The following is a 14,907-nucleotide window of genomic DNA, read 5'->3' as shown; positions in this document are numbered from 1 at the left end:
ACCTGGTGATTGACCTCGATGATGGCGAATAGGTTATTTGAAATATAATTAGGCTACATTAAAATTATGTAGTCTAGAAAATTGGCGTGTTGCCATTCAAAACTAATTGTTGTCCAGACTATGTGCCTGTGACGTGAGAGACAGAGAGCGAGAATGAGTAAGAGGAAAGGACAGGATGTCGAAACAATTGTCCCTCTCTTCTCATTCAACTGGACACTTTTTTCAAGTTGCTCCTCTGGAAAGAATCTGGCTTGGATGGTGTTTATGGGCCACACTGTCACACTCTGCGTTAAGCTACAGCGCAACCTTTGATTTTTAATAAACAGATCACATTATTTATTTTGTTGTTGTTTAACTTAAGAAGCAAGTAGCTGCAAAAGTATTTGGCTCAATCAACAGTAGGGTCACTCGGCACAACAAGCCTGTAAAGTCAGACCATGATTCATGTGTATGTCACCGTCAGGTTTTCTAAAGCACAGCTGAGACAGCTTCAGAAGTTTTTGTCATGCAAAGTGTAGTTGCTTCAGTTTTTTCATGTCAACCATTCTTGCTTGAATAAGTAGCGGCTGTTTTAAGAAGCACAGAAAAAAATGCTTAACGTAATGTAGGCCTAGTGGCTGTATTGTACCAGGCGGACAATAAATCAAAACTAAACACTTGAAGAATAAGGTGTAGTGAGGTCATCAGTGCAGACTTGAAGATTTCAAAATGGTTATCAGGATCGTTGTTAAAGTGACTGTTCTTCCGGTGCACTTGTGGTGTTTTATCTGCATTTTCTAACTGTTAACAAAGGTGCGTGCGCAAATGCACTGCTCACTGCCTCTGCCCAGGAACAACATGGGAATTAACTCTTTACTGTCTCTTTACGCTAATCAGTGTCAAATAAGCATGTAATTTCCCTGTAAAAGATACTGTATGTTAATAAGGAATCTAATAATACCGCATTAATGTCAAGGAATAGTTCAGCTCTATACATATTAAAACATGACAGGTCTAATCAGCAACAATGTACCGGCTGTGAGTGTTGGTTTGAACTGTGGCGCTAATCCCAATCTTTTACTTTTGTCTGCTGACCAAAGGGAATGCCAGACCTAATGCTGTGTGAGCTCGACAGTGCGCTCAGTCACAAAGACCAACAATCCAACAGCAAATGCCAGTCGGCCAACAACTTTCTTCTCCGAGTCTGGTCATCCTATAAGGTTAACATTATTCAGTTGAGATGAATGAATCCACCATTATGATGACTGTTGTGCAGGCCTATCATAAAGAAGTGGTGTCTACAGAGATGACGTAGGCTATACATACATTTCTGAGAATGAAGCCTAAAATTAGTCATGATACTCCCAGTTTCTTTCCACTTCATGACAAACCACATCCAAACTCAATGTTGTGGTAAATCACTAAAACACTAAACAAACCATGTACAGCCAGTCCAGTGCAATACACTAGAGGTCTTCAATCAACAAAGCAGACATGCATTGGGGACATCATTATGGTATGAGACAGACTGGAATTTAATATTGAAACTGCGCGTAAATAAAAATCCCACAACTATGTTCCGCATGTTTGATGCCACTCTCATGACTATTACCTCTGAAACTTTTAATAGGTTTAGAGCATTTCTCAACGGACCAGTAGGGGGCAGTGATGTCATGTCTTGCTTTTATGAGGTTGTGGAAATCTTGGAGGAGCGCCTTGATTATTAACCAAACCTTCTTTTACATAAAGAGTTTATTGCAGGCAAACAATGTTATAAATAATATGTACAACTATAAAACAACATTCTTTGAATGGGCTCTAAGAACAGTCTTGCAGTTTTTGGGATAGAAAATGAAGTCTTGTATTGTAATTGATATGAAGTATAAAATGAAAGCTACATTCACAAAATAGCCTTTGTATTGGAAGTTAGTTGCCCAAGAACCGCAAGGTTGATTGATTTTTATCTATATTTTTTATTTCTTAACTGAGAGTAAAAATTCAAAATTTTAGGTGTAACCAGGCTTACTGACTGCAGGAGGTCCTAATTGAGGTGGGAGCAAAACACAATTCAATTTAAAGCATACCGGATGTGGATGTGATTATAGATGAACAAGACCCATTTCTGTAGCATCGCAAAGAAACAGCGACCGGCTTTTGTGCAAGCTCCCTTCAGAAAAATACTGAAAGTTTCATTAAAACCAAAAAAACAAATGCAATTCACTGCAAACATATTCCCTCTTGGCATTTTGCTGATATTCTTCAAAACTAAGACAAAAAACTTAAAACACTCAACGTTGCAAACATTTATCCTGATGATTGGCCCAAGTTTCTAATGCAACACAGCTGACTAAAAAAGGGTCAGTGCAACTATACACAGCTTTTTAAAAAAACACCTGCTCCTAGTGTTTCGTCTATTTGCTGTTAATATTCTCTTAAATATTCCAGCATGTAAGGGTCATAAATACAGTATGTGCCTACTGAGAACCACGGCTTTGTCGTTTTCTTTCTGACTCTAAGCAAAAATTCTCAAAGGCTTCCTCTATATCCGGATCCATCTCATCCTCAAAGTCAAAGTCAGAGCTGAAACAGAACAGAATGCCGTCAGTTACAAAGAGAAAGAATTGAAACAATACTCAGTAATGGGAAACAGAGGAGGCAGCCCACACGTTACAGTGGTGAAAACAGCCAGACCTGCATAATCCCTCTTTTAAAGTAAACTGCTGACTGAAGCCAAGAGGAGGCGCTACAGGTTCTGGTTATCTGTCTATATGTCAAACAACATTGCTGTGCCTCATCAGTAGCTTTATTACCTGACCCTTCAAAAACAGTGCTCTTTCTGACACAGAGCAAGATGTTGTTTATCCAAAATATCTGGTATTAACTTCATAAAAATATCTGTATACGGAGATGATTACTTACCCTTCATTCCCATTTTCTCCATCCACGTCATGGAAATAATTTTGTTTGTCCATAATTTCTTGATACTTTTCAGCAAAGTCTAAAGGGAAAAGAGAATGTGTTAACTCTGTTGTATCATTTCATGGTTGGCAAACCGCATCAGTACCTGGGTCGGCTGCAGTAAAAGGAATGCCATCTTCTGTATAAAATATGGGTTCATTCTACAAAAGGACAATTACAGACACATGTCGATGAAGTCAGCACAGACACTATATTTGAGGGGCTGTTGTAAAGACCATTACCATGAAGTAGTTGGGATCATTGTCTGGCGTGGCACTACAAGCAGCAGTGGTACTTTTTACTCGACCCCAGTCACTAGATCTCAATTCCACAAGCTTCAGAAGCATTTGCCGTACATCACTGTGGAGCATTAGAGTTGTAAATAAAATTAATACATTTATGACAGTGAAGAATTTCAACTGTTATTCAACAATACACAATAACAAATAATATCAAAAGACAGAATATAAAGTACACACCGACTACATGTGGCATCCAGTAAAACATTTTCTATTCTTTGTATAATTTCCTCCATGTGTTTGTGCCCTGTGCTCTTCCACTCATCGTCTAAAACAGAGCCAGTCAACTGCAAAAATAAATATGTTTTCAGATCTATATACAATGAAATACACAGTACATGTTTCCTTCTGTAACAATAGAGCATTTGAGACCTTAAGAAGTTTGACAGCACAGATGAGATTGGCGTCCACCGGATGGGAGAGAAGACTGACCATGAGATCTTTGAGAGCAACAAGAAGAATCTGAGCTCTGTTTAGAGTTCCTTTGGCACCTTTGACCTACAAAACAGACAATATTGAGTGTGATGCAATGATTAAGGTTTTCTACAATGAAGTTTTACTAACCTCTAGGTGAAGATATAGCTCACCCAAGAACAGCACATAAGAATGAAATCTTTTCTGTGTCTCTTTGTCTCCACTAACGGCTTTATGTCTCTGTTCATATTCAGTTTGACATCTGCAACACATAAAGTATATCACACATTGTTTTGTAATAATAACCACATCCCTTAAAAGTCTAAAACCGGCTACACTCTTAGGATATCACCACTGTAGAAAATTTAAAGTAAATGTACCTTTTTAAGAGAAGCTGGCGAAAGTTCCCTTTATCAGGGTTTATAGTGAGATGGTGGGATAGGTAATTACAAAGCCTTGCACCCATGTAAGAAAAGTTGGGAATTTCAGTGGACTGAAAATGAATGAAAAGAGGCACAATCAACCAAGCATCGTGCAAAGTGCTATTACCTGTGCACTATGCTGTACTAAGGTGTGGCAGCGCAAACCCAACCACTTATGACTAATGGTAACACAAACCTGTGTGTAAATCAGCTCCACAAGCTCCTGCAGTAGCCCCTCTGTACAGACATAAGAATTAAGCATGTACATAATGTGCTCAACATCAGACTCGAAAGACCCAGGCGAGGAGCTTAGGTGGCATAGAAAGTCTGTGACCATTTCTGCCAAGGTGGGTTCACTGTAGGAGGCGTCGCCTTCATCATATGGGAGGGGTTCCTAGAGAAAGACAAACAAGATATACATGTTTGTAAATTGTCTCTAGTACACCTCATGTGTTTTATTATCATAGGTGTATTAAGATCCTCTTACCTCATTGACAAAAAACCCTGAGGGAACAAACTCTGGCGCAGTTGCTGAAAGTTTTGACGACTTGACAACTGTATTCACATCACTGCTGACAGCTGTGCTCTGGGCGCTTTGTGATGGAGGGTTATTATACGGACCTTTCCAATCTGAGAAAGTAAGATCACATTGATCATGTCATGCTGGTTATTCTGTCGATTGCAAATATAGGCTATACTTCATGATTGAACAGACACAGCTCGGTAAAGGTTAAAGCAGGCAGGGCGCTGACAGGGAACATATTTTGTAAACGAATGTGAAAGTAGCATGCTAGTTAGCATTGCTGCCCCCGCCATACCTCCTGTGCCTGCATCGCTGTTTGGGCCGATATTACTCTCGGAAAAAGGCGGGGAAGTTCGCGGTTGTCTCAGCGGTTCTCTCTGGTAGAAGAGCGAGGGTCTGGCGTCTCCCTCCGCAGCAGCTGCGCCAGAAAACCCATGTTCTCCCGGATTTATACGGCTTCTCCCTGCCCCCGGAGCTCGGTCAAAAGGATCGTTCATGTTGACTGTCAATTTACAACAGCATTGGAAAAAAGATCTAGCGATCGCACCGGCCTATAAGTCACCTTCGTTCGTTTGTTCTTTCTGTTTGTACAAACCAAAATAGTGCTTATCCCTCTTCCATGTTGTTGAGGCGAGATCACAGTGCACAACTTTAACCCACTTCCTTTTACAACCTGCTCAGCTGTACTGTGACACACTTTAATCTCGAAACAAAACTGCTGCCATCTAGTGGTACGGAGGTGAAATCCAGTCTGTGAACTTATGGACTCCAGCAGCGCCTTCGCGGATACAGGTAATCACGACACGATCAGTGTGTTTATTTGTGTTTTACTTTATCTTTTGCATAAGGTTTGACATATAACCCCCCCACATAAAAAGTTGACGACACAATCGTTCCAGAAGTAATGACAACCAACACGCCTCTGGAGCGCCTCTCTTCACCTCAGTAGCTGCCCACTACAAACATGTGTTGCAGTCCTCTCAGTTAAGTATTCATTAGTTGTTTTTGCCTCCAGTCTTTTTCCACTCTTTACTCAAACCTGGATCACATTATGCTACAGAGCCAAAAATATGAGCCCCACTTTGATAAAAGATTTCTGTGCTCATTTTGTGTTATTGCTGTTTTCTCCTCTGTGCCAGTTTCTTGGAGAAAGTTCAAACATTCACATGTCTGGAATGAAATAGTTGTGAAATGCCAAGAGGATTGCTGTTCATTGGAGGTCTATTTACATGCTTTCTTTCATTGCCAAAATGCTGATTATTTTCGCTCATAAAGTTAGGGTTCTCTGGTATGGGATTACTTACGTTTTATGGAGTTTCTCCAAAGAATCATGGCAACTTCTGCATATTACTATAATCAGTCAAGGTTAGGTAAAAAACCCTATATATAAAATATAAATAAATACAATGAAATGACTAAAATAAAATATTCACACCTGTCTAGGCTACAGACCTTTCCACCAACCTGTAGGTCAGTATCAAATACACAAGCTTGAGGTAATCCCTGGACCCGACTGAGTTGGCACAGGCATGGCTTGATTTGTTGAACATATGCAAGAGAAAAAAAAAGAGTAATACAGCTGAGTGGCTCTTAAAGGACCCAAATCTAGGATTTGCTTCTTCGTGCTTGCTTTGCTAACTGCAGAATTGGATGCATTTCACTCCAAACTGTGATTTTTCACTCTAATTCTCAAATGGTCTCATGGGTTTAACCTGAGCACTAGGGCTGCTCAAATATGGGGGGGAAAAAAAACATTACCTTTTTGTCTTAATTTTTAATAAAATGTTATTATTTCATATTAAACTCAAATAAATATAGATTTTATTATGATGATACATGGACATTGACATGATAGGCCTTAAACAAATAAACTCAGCTCAAGCACTTCGGTACAATTGAACACATAAAAATCTTCCATTGTACTCCCCCAAACCAAGTGCCACAGACTTTAGACTTGACAATTAAACAGAAGACTGCCAATATTTGGGATTGACCAAAGTTAAACTTGCGATTATGATCAGGTTCTGCTGGTCAGGGATGATTTGGAGAGGTATGTGGAGGGATCATGTTCATTATGATCATGCTCCTCAGACTGGAAGCGTCAGGATGAAGTTCTCAGACCTGATATGCTGACCCAGTCACCCAGGACTGGGTCATGGGTCCTGGGTTCATCCTGGTCAACATCAATGCTCAAATTCATTTGTCGACAGTTTGCAGACAGTTTCCATTGAAATTAAATTACACAGACCACCTTGCTTTGGTTTTTCCCTGGTGCATTTTGCCTTGGTGTTGTCAGGGGCTCACAAACGCCCTCGTCTTGGCCTGGGAGTATCCTTTTGAGTTGCTGAGATGATCATTCCTGCAAAAGTTTTTACGGTGCATTTTGCTTCAACGTGTGTCACATTTTTTATTTGCTTTTAATTGGGGTCATTTTTGCAGTTTATTTACCATAATTGGATTGCAAACAATTGAAATGCTGATAGTATTATGGTACAGTGTTTAGTCTGCCTGTCCTAACATCACATCTCCTCAGTGTCAGTTGTTTCTGAAATTTTAACGGTTCTGCAGAGAGATGCTCTAACGTGGGGGTAGAAGAAAATGAGGTCCGGAAGCATGCGGTGTTAATGCTCTCGCCTCACTCTTTTGATCTGCATCGAGGCAGCTGCCATTGATTAGTGCATTTGTAGAGGATTACTGGGGGAAGTGGGTGGTCACACATGGGTCACATCTCTATTCACCATCCGTCTTCAACATATGAGGCACAACAGGAATAAAGTTGTTACAATTAGTCTCATCCTAGACGTCAAGGTAGTATCAATTTTCAAAGACACAATATTTAAATGAATGCAAATTTTATTTTAGTACTTCGGTGAAAGAAGCTTTGAATTTCAGAATGAAAAAATTATGTGGGCAAGCAGTGGGGGCCGTACAACTGAATTAATGTCTTTCATTCTGAAGCTGTAATTGAAGCTTCCTGTTTGGAAACAAATCATTGAAGGAATCATTTCCACATGGAATTTATGGCTATACATTAATATTTGTCTTTGTTTTGTTACTGGGAGAGAAGATAAGATGAGCTCTCCTGCATTAGGTATATTTACAAGCTTTTGTCTGTACAGTCAGTGGTAGTACTGAGGAAGTCACACAACGTTCAGAATTTTATTTTCCCTTAAAGTTCCTATAAAAATACAGAAGGCAAAGATTAGCTTGTGGGATAACCCTTCAGTTAAATAGCTCTAAAATAAATAACATTACAATTAAAGCACAGTTGATGATGTTTGCTTGAAATGTGTGCATTTGTTGTTTAATCCAACTGCAACATTTGGATCTACGATAAAATACTTTTTGTTTGTAGTGTGAATAGTGAATGTTGCATGAGAAAGTTGTTATAAATAACATCATGACATCTTTGTTCCAGTGGGGGTTGCACTGTGCACATCCATTATTTTAGTCCATTTCAGTCCAGTTTTGGCACAAAATTTTTGATAAATATCATAAACTGTGCCAAAGATCTCACTCAGTATTATAAATAAAACATCTAACAGTGTTAGTGCTTTCCCCCTCTCCTGTCATACATGGTCTAACAGCTTTCTAAGATGGCAAGTGCCTCTGTCCAGTGCCGTAGGTTTCTATGGTTCACACCAGTATTGGAAGAAAGTGGGTGGCTGTGTTCTTTCTGCGACTTTTCCTCCCTCGCAGTGGCTTCCCGTGGACATTTAGTCCCACAAACATCTGCCTCTTCTTGTTCCTCCATTCGGCCGATGCGTAAGTGTTGTAGCCATTCTCCTCAATGCGCTCCTTTAGAGTGCAGTCAACATTGAACTCTCTCTGAAAAAGCAGAGAGCAGAAGTTAGGCTGAGTATTTATGACATGCTGTTGTTGTAGGCATGTGTGCTTCGTGCAGCTGGTGGAGGGTGTAATTCAGGACGACCTAGCTAGAGGAGTCAAGATAAGAGTTCCTTTGATAGGCTCGGAATCTAGCCCTATCTTTCTTTCTAAAGCATCTAGATTGACCCCTGACCAGAACACTCACCGCTCCATACAGTTCCCCCTTCCTGTTGAGAGCCAGATAGTAATTGCTGTGCAGTCCTCTGATGGCCACCACCCCCACGTCCACAGATGTGATTTCCATGATACCTACAACGCATAAAATCAAAACATTAATTGAAGAGGTTTCAAAAAGTTTTGATTATTCTTAGTTGCAGCACAATTTCACTCAATATAGACATGCTATATCTCTTAATTGAGTATTTTTAGTCAGTTTGTTTTACAGATGAATTTAGCCTCTGGGCATCAAGTGGCTCAAGAATAGGGCAGGTGCCTGTACAACTCTGTGGGAGAAATACAATGTTTGGTTGTGACTGGACTCACACCAGCCATGTGATGTTTATGGCAGAAAGTCCATTCTATTGGTCAACATCACCTTCAAGTTTTTTAATATTGTCACTTTTGGACAGCTTTCAGACAATATACTTGGATCAAATTTTATACATGCTGACAGAGAAGACACTGAACTTTGGGGCCGTTTTTGTTGTAGATTCTCCCAGTAATGACAAATATATTAGCCAAAACTATGACAAAATGAAAATTGCAGTTTGACAGTTACCATAGTTACCACCATGGAATTTTCAGTCGCCCTCCGCCTTAATTTTGAACTGTTGTGACGTCACGTGAACACAACCTTTTGCCAGAGCGGTTAGCCGCTAGTTAGCAACATTACTTGTAAATATTACAGGACCACCGCTGAGGTATAATGATACACCATTTAGCACTGGTTAAATCCAGCACAGACTCTGATTTAGGGTGTGTAGGCTGAAGTTAGCTCTATGTGGAATATTGTATTTCCACTGAAGAATTCTCCAGTTTGTTGCTCTGCCATGCTCTTCTCAGCTGAGGAAGAGGAAGCTTCCTGATTGGCCGGTCGCTTCCTGATTGGCCAGTCGCAGACATTGGTAGCCAATGATGAGTGGAGCTCCATCCATGACGTCATCTCAACAAAACAACGCTAGTTTAAACTAATCCAAACTCACCGTATACCTGACCCTAGTTCTAACCCCATCCTTAAGGATAATGGAGTTTTACAAACTAACCCAAACCTTACCTTAGCCTAACCTAAAGGATAGTGGAGTTTACAAAAGGTGTCTTTCATACTAAGAAAGTTGGTATGAATCTGACCAATCAGGGAGTCGATGTGAAAAGAAAATGTGGCCTTTCCCATCCTAGGAATAAAAATGGTTTCTGGTATCTGGACAGTCCATGATCCAAACGACATTTAGCCTAGGTCACAACAATTTGTACGGCAGGTCTACGTGCAAAAAGCGCGCGTGTGACGTGCTTGACTTCAAGCCGTAGACTGGCCGCAGACCCGCCGCTGAGGTTCTTTGTCATGTCAAACAAACGGGCGCTTACGTTTTTTTCAGGCTGCAACACAAACTTACTTGCGTCATTTGTGCAGCCAGCGTATGTCTTTCATACGTTTTGTACAAAACTTTTTCACATGCACTTGCACCACATGCGCACCATTAGTGTGGCCAACGCACGTTCAGATATCTCATACGTCCTCCATACATGTCGCGTAAGTCGATCGTGAGTTGCCCGTTCGGCGAGAGTGCATCAATTGCACAAAAACTCCGATATGCTCCATGCGAGTGTATGACCTATAGTCACCGTGGCTTTCTCTCTCCAACTCCCAGAAAAGTGTGTCATACTGCCCAAGGATGTACCCACCATGACCAAGCTGTATATAGGATATTTATGTGGGCCCGCTGCTGCCGTTTCTGCTTGTCAGCATTCAATTAACAGTTTAGGGGTGGCAGTGGTAGACGGTTTATGCACAACTGCAAGCCTTTGGAGGGTCCTACACCTTGATGTTCGGGAGACTCAAGAGGCACCAGCAGCTTCAAATACCTGTTTAGTGCTTTATAGCAGCTGTTCTCTTAATCTGATGTATTTGTCTGACAGAAACCCTCCTCATTGCGCCTTTATCTGCACAAACTGAATCAGCCACTAATCTTTTAACAGTACGATGATTCCGCTTATTCTTTCGTGAAATATCGAAGGTTTTCATACCTAGTTGAAGGCATTCAACTATTTCACGCTTTTCATCAGGCTGCAGCCAAACTGACCGCTGCGGTTATTCTTTATTACGAAACGCAATAGGTGGCGACCAGTGTTGATTCTGTTTACTATTACTATACTACTACTATAATTACTATTCATATTCTCAACATTAATCAAATCTTTTACATGAAAAAAGTGTCCCTGTTGCTTGATAAATTAGGTCTCTGCTTATTTTTTTTATTTATTTATTTGTAATTACCAAGTCATACCCATGGTAAAAAAGACAGTCATTGCTTCATCAAGCTGTGAATGTGTCAGAATTAGAGGTCAAAGAGATATGACTTCCTAACATGTCCTTGACCACAGAGGCCACTTCTCATCCCACACTGTTTTTTGCAAGAGCCCCTTAGCATGGTCAGATTCATGGCTACTTCCTAGACTTCCTGTTCTCGTTCTCTGACCGCTATGATTGTTATGATTGCTTTATCCAGAATCTACACACAAGCACAGCGAGGGTATGGGGGTGTAAGTTGCCGATCTGTTGAAGTGCTTTGATCACTTGGCCCACCCTTCTACCTCAGAGAGTTAGGCCTGGTCAGAGGCTCCATGTCCTATTTATGAATGATCAGTGAGTCCTGCAGGTGTGAACATAGAGATCAATCCACCTCTTCAAGATACAGCGACTTTCCTTGACGTGCATGAGGTTCTGACTGTATCAGTTTCTAGTTCAAACAGTGGCACCTTGGGGCAGTGCGGTCTGAAGCGGCAGTGGAGCCGGTGACACAGTGGCCATTGAAGATCTGAGAGGTGCTGCTTTAGGTGGGATCGGATGTCCGCGCTGAAGTGAGCATGTAAGACAATCTATGGTTGTCTCTGGCTGCTCTGTAAACATGGGCCGGATAAAAGCCAGGAGAACAGAGGAGTCATGACAGTGAGACTGGGGGTGGAGGGAGGATTAGAAAGGCTGTAATGATCACTGATCAAAGTCAAGCACCGGAGGCAGGGGCGAGACAGGTTGTATACACACACTCATGCACAGCCTCTCATGCACACCAACACACACTGCTGGCTGTGGCAGGTGAATCAAACTCGGCTCCATTCACTGTTCACAGCTGAAAGCTTGGCCCAAGAGACTGGAACAATTTGCTTATTATGTCTGAGAGTATGGGAAAATGCCATAATTGAAAACAGCCCTAACACATTACAGCATTAATCTTTGACAGTGATAATAATTCTTACTACGGACCACTTTTTGTGAAACCACTTATGGTTCCTGTCGTGAGCCAGGTGATTTCAGCTGTTTACTCGGTTTTCCCCTTTGCCTGCGCTTTTCCCTAATGTGTTGCTTATTTGATATGCTCTGTTTGGAGTTACAGCGCTAAATGGTGCGTGGGTTGTGGAATAGAGGTGCATAAGAAAATTAAAGGTGGTTTTTCCACAGTGGGAAGCCAAAGAGCATGTGCTTCACAGCTTGTACCATTATTTATCCTCACCCTTATTTAGGCATAGTACAGATAATGAACATGTATGTCATACGATGTTGCAATAAGCCATGCAGTCTACTTCACAGGAATGTTTATTTCCTTCTCTTCACCTGTTTAGAGAGATTTACACACAAAACCAGGGAAGGTTGACCCTGTTAGAACGTTTGCCTTCAGGTTTTATTTTGGGAAGAGCACAAACAGAACTCATGCATTTCTGTGCTGAATTCTGATCAGTGGAAGAACAGAACAGAACCACACTGATGACAGCCAGTTCTCATTATGTGCTTATAATCACTTAAGTCTATCTCGACTCAGCAGTCTATCGTAGTGCTGCTTGTATAAATGTACTCAGCTGTGGATCATAGAAAGTTTAAGTGGCGCGTGTGCAATGCTTCTTGACTTGAATCTGGCTCCCTGTTTGGTTGCCTGTGTAACCTCAGCACAGTCCTGCGGTGAGCTGGAGAGCCATGTGGGACAGTTTTACGCTGGCATCCCCATAAATCTGTGGGAGTCTAGATGCTGGCTCTGTAACAGACAAGAGCTGGGTCCTGGCCGGGCCACAGACAGCAACTACCACGCCTTGCAACACCTCGCTGTAGGCTGGACAGACAACGCTTCAATTAAACGTAGGGGGTATGGTTTCACTGGTTTTACATGAAATTATTTGTACTGGAACTCGATAGATACATATTGTAGAATTTATTTAAAGTCAGGTTACTTAATGCTCCAAGAAAACGGAATTTAAATCATTTTTTTTTGTTTCAAAACTTGATTTGTAGGAGTGCTACTTGGATATAAATGTAAGAATAAAGGCCTCAATTTTTTTGCTTTTTCAGCATGATTTTAGTTTTTCTGTCTTGATCACTGCAGTAAAATGAACAATGGCTCATTTGGATTCACTCATTATGTTTGACTTCTTTCTTTTTTACTGATTGTATAAAGGTCATAATTTAAATGTGGTTACTGTAATTATGTAATTAGTGTGAACTTTTGATATGTGTTAGTTTACAGTATAAACTCATAAATTCATACGTGTCCCATAATTTCTGTGTTCCACATGGATAGTCTGCCTTCTGCTCACTACGGCCAAGTGACATTTTATCACTTGAAGGGAGCATAGAAGCTCCACAAAGGGCATCATCCCTGGGATCATGTCTCGCCTGGGGCACAAGCACAGACTGGGGCCACCTCTGTGTAGTATCCTTTACCTTGTGAACCTGATCCATACACATATTATTGTGGCCAGACCCCCTAAGGACAGCACTGTTTGATGGCACCACTATTGATACTGAAGACGGCTTTGATGTCGCCATAATAACACTCAACTATGCCATTCATAAACTTGTATTTTACTCTTGCGTTGGCCTTGCTTTTACTGCATGTTTTGTTTTGCCATTTAAATGCAAAGATGAGACCTAGAAACATAAACTTTATGGCTAAAGTCTCAGTCCAATACAATGAAACTCCAAGTACTTGGAAACACCATACAAACATGACAGAATGACTGTAAATAAGCATCCTTCTGTCATGACCTTGCCCAAATGGATGTTTTCTTGAAGATCAATCTTGGTTTGTCTGTCCCTTGGGAGCCTTAAGGTTCCACATACACTTTGTAAAGACATGAGGTAAGTGTTTCTGTTTTGTCATGCACGGCTTTCATTGCCACAGAGTGGCGGAAGGGTTAGGACACTGTCACTTCACTCACCAATATGAACCGATCATGCTGTCATTCTAAAGATTTAAGCCAAGTCATCAAAGTGTCTTAAACAAACAGCAGAACTTTTGAGTGGGAGAGTGAGCGAAACGGCCCAAAAGCATTAATGGGATTGACATGGACATCCTCCCCCAGTGCAGTTCTTCGGAGACCTTATCTGTACTGTTTACCCTGGGCTGTGAACACAGCCTGATAATGGTGCACTTATCGGACCCTGCTCCTTTTTGAGCCTTCTCATTGCTACCATTATTGTGCTGAGTGTTTGGATAGCCCAGATATCTGAGGGATGGCTGGATAAAAAAAAGCTAAAAGACAAGGCTATTATGACTCCTGGCTGCACTGCTCAAATAGAGGAGAAATTGTTACATGCCATCATGAAATTTTACATATTAAATACATACTTAACGTGAATCATTTTTATCATACAAACAGATAATAAACATACCATTACCAATCATCTATACTGTTTCTTATGGCTTACAGTGGTACAACCTCGATGTTAATGTCACCCCGTGTTATGTTATGTTACTTATAAATCAACTTTGGTAGAAATGTGTATACTAAAATTACATTAAAAATGTTTTTAACTATTTAACTATTAACTATTTACTCTAGTTAATGATGCTCTGTTCTGTTACTTACTAAGGGGATCGTCCTTGCTTTTTGTTCCATTGACCTTCCCATTCTGATCAATCCTCAGGAAAAACTTCTGGAACGAGAAGAGCTTCCTTCTGCGTATGTCTCCCTGGAGGTGATTGTAGCTGCGCACATGTCTGCCTTGTGGGCCCCCTGTGCGTCCGTTGTGAGCCCCATTGGGCCTGGTCCGGGCAGCGGGCTCTGTATTTGAAATGTTTAGACCAGTTCTGAGCTGGGAAACACGCCTCACTCTGTCTCTGTGCAGAATTTTACAGGACGCCTCAGGTAGAGAACTAGTTGAGGCCAGCAGCAGAGTGAGCAGCAGGGCCCAAGACAGTGTGGGGAGCAGCGTGGTTGTGGTCCGTGCCCCGTTGCCCGTCCTGGCAGCCTTACTCCCTACAGCAGCCCATCTGCTCAT

The 14,907-nt window shown here is 41.2% G+C and overlaps 2 protein-coding genes across 2 annotated transcripts; both read right to left on the bottom strand.

Annotated features, from left to right (window-relative positions):
* Positions 1-1,655: 1,655 nt before the first annotated feature.
* paip1 (poly(A) binding protein interacting protein 1) lies at positions 1,656-5,283 on the bottom strand. The gene is made up of 11 exons (XM_079573585.1): positions 4,825-5,283; positions 4,560-4,702; positions 4,269-4,466; positions 4,031-4,143; positions 3,801-3,912; positions 3,609-3,734; positions 3,417-3,523; positions 3,180-3,297; positions 3,044-3,098; positions 2,899-2,977; positions 1,656-2,559 (listed from the first exon to the last, which is right to left on the bottom strand). Exons 1-11 carry the CDS (start codon positions 5,090-5,092, stop codon positions 2,454-2,456), a joined length of 1,425 nt encoding a protein of 474 aa, XP_079429711.1. The 5' UTR covers positions 5,093-5,283; the 3' UTR covers positions 1,656-2,453.
* Positions 5,284-8,099: 2,816 nt separating this feature from the next.
* On the bottom strand, positions 8,100-14,907 carry LOC306978323 (fibroblast growth factor 10-like; the record flags this gene model as incomplete). Its single annotated transcript, XM_079576846.1, has 3 exons — positions 8,100-8,423; positions 8,629-8,732; positions 14,496-14,907. The coding sequence occupies 3 exons, from the start codon at positions 14,905-14,907 to the stop codon at positions 8,232-8,234; spliced, it is 708 nt and encodes a 235-aa protein (XP_079432972.1). The 3' UTR covers positions 8,100-8,231.

Source organism: Gobius niger, assembly GCF_951799975.1.
Source record: "Gobius niger genome assembly, chromosome: 1".
NCBI lineage: Eukaryota > Metazoa > Chordata > Actinopteri > Gobiiformes > Gobiidae > Gobius > Gobius niger.
Note: the sequence above shows the minus strand (reverse complement) of the source record. Positions and strands in the feature narration are given on the sequence as shown.